At 38.2% G+C, this 5248-nt stretch overlaps 3 protein-coding genes across 6 annotated transcripts in view; 2 read left to right on the top strand and 1 right to left on the bottom strand.

Moving 5' to 3' along the window:
- LOC104761619 (inactive beta-amylase 4, chloroplastic) overlaps positions 1-1818 on the top strand; it is a 4281-nt gene extending 2463 nt beyond the window's left edge. For all 4 annotated transcript variants that reach the window (XM_019240552.1, XM_010484732.2, XM_010484729.2 and 1 more), the window contains exons 5-10: positions 294-371; positions 452-611; positions 741-994; positions 1097-1166; positions 1405-1473; positions 1563-1818. In XM_019240552.1, the coding sequence (XP_019096097.1) occupies positions 294-371; positions 452-611; positions 741-994; positions 1097-1166; positions 1405-1473; positions 1563-1715 (784 nt within the window). In that variant the 3' untranslated portion in view covers positions 1716-1818. The remainder of the gene's footprint in view (positions 1-293; positions 372-451; positions 612-740; positions 995-1096; positions 1167-1404; positions 1474-1562) is intronic.
- Positions 1876-2680, bottom strand: LOC104761620 (protein TIC 20-v, chloroplastic). Its single transcript, XM_010484735.2, has one exon. It carries the CDS (start codon positions 2614-2616, stop codon positions 1987-1989), a length of 630 nt encoding a protein of 209 aa, XP_010483037.1. The 5' UTR covers positions 2617-2680; the 3' UTR covers positions 1876-1986.
- Positions 3128-4943, top strand: LOC104761621 (putative pectate lyase 21). Its single transcript, XM_010484736.2, has 3 exons — positions 3128-3933; positions 4032-4170; positions 4511-4943. The coding sequence occupies exons 1-3, from the start codon at positions 3128-3130 to the stop codon at positions 4733-4735; spliced, it is 1170 nt and encodes a 389-aa protein (XP_010483038.1). The 3' UTR covers positions 4736-4943.

Here is a 5248-nt window from a genome sequence, read left to right on the forward strand (position 1 = left end):
CGTCAATAAGGATATATACTATCGAGATAAAAATGGATTTTCCAACAATGACTATCTCACACTTGGAGTCGATCAACTTCCTTTGTTCGGTGGCCGTACTGCTGTCCAATGCTATGAGGACTTCATGCTCAGTTTTTCTACAAAATTTGAAGCGTATATTGGGAATGTGATTGAAGAAATAAGTGTAGGTCTTGGTCCATCGGGAGAGCTTAGGTACTTCTTATTTTCCGTGGACTACCTTACATAAGCCACAACATCTATAATATACGTTTCTTACATGGAATCTCTGGCAGATATCCTGCACATCCTTCTGGAGATGGGAGGTGGAAATTCCCTGGAATTGGTGAATTCCAGTGTCATGACAAGTACATGTGAGTGACTCTTTATTCAAAAAAATTGTTTGCCTGTGCGAAATACACTTACAGATTGCGAACTATACTACTTGGTTTAGGATGGAAGATTTGATGGCAGTGGCATCCCAAGAAGGCAAACCTCAATGGGGAGGCAGAGATCCTCCAGATACTGGCTGCTATAACAGCTTTCCCTCTGGTGTTCCCTTTTTTGAGGAGGGCAATGATAGCTTTCTCTCTGACTATGGTCGTTTCTTTCTAGTATGTTCTCATATCATATTTTGGCAATTCTGTTATCATATCCGCATTATTATGATCTTGAGTAGTGTTCAGCAAAAGTGGCTAGTAGGTTGGATTATAAATAACAGTTGAACTGTTTTTCATTTATAGGAATGGTACAGTGGGAAGTTAATTTGTCATGCTGATGCTATTCTTGCAAAGGCAGCCGATGTTTTGCGGAGACGTCAGGAAGAAGAGAAAAGCTCTGTAATGCTGGTTGCAAAAATTGGTGGAATCTATTGGTGGTACAAGACATCTTCACATCCTGCTGAACTAACTGCAGGTTATTACAATACTGCCCTCAGGGATGGTTATGACCCTGTAGCTTCTGTCTTGTCTCGCCATGGTGCTGCTCTGCATATCCCGTAAGAGCCTTCTTCTTAAGTTTTCTTTTACTAATCACATAATTTATCGAAGCTGCATGGTTCTGTGTTACTGACGAGATGAATCTCTCATACCTTTTCCAGCTGTTTAGATATGGCAGACAGTGAAACACCTGAGAAATATCTTTGCAGCCCTGAAGGATTGCGTAGACAGGTACTTTCTTTGGTTAACTTTTGAACTAGAATTCAATTATGTATGTTGAATTGTTCATGTGAAGATTTATGTATGTTGCTTGTAGTTAGACCGTTCAATGTTGTAGCACTATTTACTTTCCATTGATACACACTCCAAACTGGTCTAGTTTCTCTGTTCTATCTGTGCTGCGATATTAGCTTCTCTTCATTGAGACAACCAACATGGACAGATCAACATTGTCACTTTTTTCTGCTAGATACACGATGTTTCGAAGAAGTGGACACTACATGTGACTGGCAGAAACACAAGCGAAAGATTTGATAAGGTGAGAGATTTGCACATTCTGTAGTCCTTATACGATGAGGTCAAAGTGTTGATTATTAACCGTTTATATTTGAATGAATTCTGCTACAGATGGGACTAAGGCAAATACGAGAGAACTGTGTGCAACCGAATGGGGACACTCTAAGATCCTTTACATTTTGCAGAATGAATGAGAAGATCTTTAGGGTCGAGAACTGGAACAACTTTGTCCCTTTCATTAGACAGATGAGTGCAGATATGTAAAAACAGTCACCACTGTTGTGTTACAGAATTGATCTTTCCTCACCATATTGCTTTTTCAGATATGTGATGAGGAGAACTAATCAAATCAGGAATTGTTATATGATATCTCTCTCTCTCTCTATTTTTCATTTGTCAACTTTCTTGTAGGAACCTTTTTCAATGGATCAAAAAGTTACATTGTATGTTTTGATTATCAGAAACAGATCCAATACAGAGAAAGTTACAATCACAGCATATGTGTTACATACAAAACATATCATTTGTTCTTACATCAAAGGACTTGTCTATCAGCAGCCTCAGCAACAAGGGGCAACCTGGGGGTGAGACCAAACAAGCAAGCAGAGAATCCATAGATCAAAGAGACAAGCAAGAAGAGGAAGACAGTGCTGTCCAAACTCATCACCACATCTAAACCAAACCCATCTTTAGGATTGAAGCTCCTCTCAAGCAAATCCGGGAAAATCAACAGCACATCAAGCACAATCGCCTGCATCGTGTTGAACCTAACGTACCTGCTGAAGTTAGGGTTCCTCACGACGACGAAGTAGAGAGTGATGAAGACAAGAAACCCATTGAAAGGGAAGCTCTTGAAAGCCCTGATGGCAGGAAACAAAGGTTGAATGAGAATCTGGAAAGGTTGGTACTGTGTGATGATGAATTTACCGTATTGAATCCCATCGAAGAATGGGTAGAAGTAACAGACGGCTGAGATTATCCGATCTGATGCGTCGACGGAATCATCACCCTTGGATTGGAGTACGAGTGTGGCGGCTCTGTCCCTGGAAAGTCTAGATTTTGGGAATTGGGTATTAGGGTTTAGAGGGAGTAAAGAACGACGACCGGTTAGGGTTAGAGTTCCGGTGAGAGATGGCAATGGAGCAAAAAGCTGAGATATTGCCATTTTGCTCTGTTTCTGTTTCACTTCACACAAAACAGGAAGAGAGCTAAACACAACAGGATGAGAGGATAAAATAAACTAAACTTCACGCTGTTTATATGTTGTGGCTTTAAAATGTGTGCCGTCTTCTTACCATTTTAACGGACGAAACAAACGCACGATGAGGCAGCCATGTGTGCTGTTTGAGGACACAAAGTATAAACTACATGACATGTTAACGATTCTTTTCAAACGGCACGTAGTTAGTATAAATGAGGTAAACAATTTAATAGCCTCAGTTATTGTTATAGTTTTTGTTTTATAAAAATCAAATCCACCGGTATAAAACGGCGTAATGTCTTCGTAATGTATTGGACCCAATCCCTTCAATTTTCACCTAATTTAACTTACCTCCGTATTTATTTTGTAGCGCACTTAATTTTCTCTTGCATATATATTTGAACAAATTATACAACATAACGTTGTTCATAGTGAAATTGTTAGTAATTTCTAACCTCTTTTGTAACACAATAAAATGTCAATTGTATTAACAATTTTCTTGTTTTTCTTAAACGTTTCTTATGCGTTTGCGTTTGCGGTTCCTAAACCGCCAATCGTAAGGCAACTATCAACATCAGTGCCGTCAAATTCAACAGAGTCTTCTTGCTCATCAGCAAATGGAAACGTAATCGACGAGTGCTGGAGATGCGACGAGAAGTGGAAGGACAACCGCAGAAACCTCGCGGATTGCGCGGTTGGATTCGGACGCGATGCGATAGGCGGTAGAGCTGGCGAGTACTACACGGTAACTGATTCAGGAGACGACAATCCTCTAAACCCATCTCCAGGTACGCTACGGTACGGTGCAACACAAGATCAACCTCTATGGATTATTTTTGATCGAGACATGGTAATTAAACTAAAACAAGATCTCCAAGTAGCATCGTATAAAACCATTGACGGTAGAGGAAACAACGTGCAAATAGGTTACGGGCCGTGTTTAACTTTATATAAAGTTAGTAATATAATTATAAACAATCTTTATATACACGATTGTGTACCTACTAAACGGTCGTTGGGAGGATACTCGGATGGAGATGGGATCTCGATATTCGAGTCTCGGGATATTTGGATTGATCATTGTACGTTAGAGAGATGTTACGATGGGCTTATTGATGCGGTGAATGGATCCACGGATATAACGATTTCGAATAATTACATGTTGAATCATAATGAAGTCATGCTTTTGGGTCATAGTGATGAGTTTTCCGGTGATCAGGATATGCGAGTTACGATCGCCTTTAACTATTTTGGTGAAGGACTTGTTCAGAGAATGCCGAGGTAACTAGTACAATCTGATCAAATTTATAAGTTAAAAGTACTAATGTATAGTATAGAAGTACTAATTGTAAAATTTAATGGAGCTATAATGTGTGTAGGTGTAGGCATGGATATTTTCACATAGTGAATAACATTTATAGGGAGTGGAAGATGTATGCTATTGGTGGAAGTGCTAATCCAACCATCTTTAGCCAGGGAAATGTTTTCATAGCTTCAGATAATCAGTTCACCAAGGAGGTACGTCCACGTTCGTGACATGTGCTCCACAAAACTACAGAGCGTTTTTAACATAACAATTTGTATAATTTACCTTAATCTTGTTTCACAATTGATATTACAACTTGCTATGGTTTGATGTGTTTTATTACAAATTATAAGAAATATGAAGATGAAAAGAACATGAAATTATATAAGACTTTTGTGATCAATACCGAACTAAAATTTAGACCGAACTCATAACTTGATCCTAAATTAATTTGATTTTTATGTGTTATTTTTTGCTTTTTCGTATGGATTAGCTCTAACCAAAATGTTTACTCCATATACGTCTAAAACTCACATGTCCTCTTATACACAGATTACAAAGCGAGAGAGTGTAAATGGAGACGATGAATGGATGGAATGGAATTGGAAATCAGAAGGAGATGAAATGGTTAACGGCGCTTTCTTTACACCGTCGGGGAATGAGGATTCTCCTAGCTATGCGAAAATGTCGAGTATGGTAGCTCGACCAGCTTCACTTCTCAAGGCCATACATCCATCAGTAGGTGTTCTTAGTTGCGTAACTGACCAACCTTGTTAAAACAGAAACATAAGGTTGTGACCAAATCTAGTATTGTCCCTTCTTCTTTATTTTTTATCTTCTTGTTGTGGTTATTGTTATATAGCTCATAGGATTTGTATTGAATTCGATTGTCAATTTTTTTACCAATCATACAAAAGTTGGTAAATGTGCGTGTATTAAGTGTTAACATTATCTACAAATATTGGATAGGCTATTTTCCAGTGTTACAAGATCTAATGTTCTCAATGGAGCAAAGCAAAACACAAGTTGCAGACATATATATAGGAGGGAATGTGACACATCCAAATTAGACCTCCAAGAGGAGAGTATCATTATAGAAGATAAAGAGTATTAAGTTTTCCCCAACACCCATTCGTTACATCATAAACTAAACAAACACGTGAAACAAGAACACATAAAATATATTAACTACCGACTAAAATTAATTCGACAACCAAATTTTAAAATTAAAAAAAAAAGGAGAAAAAAAAAACTCAATAATTGGGGGGAAATAAATAATCCTCATTTACT

Source organism: Camelina sativa, chromosome 18 (genome assembly GCF_000633955.1).
Source record: "Camelina sativa cultivar DH55 chromosome 18, Cs, whole genome shotgun sequence".
Classification (NCBI taxonomy): Eukaryota; Viridiplantae; Streptophyta; class Magnoliopsida; order Brassicales; family Brassicaceae; genus Camelina; species Camelina sativa.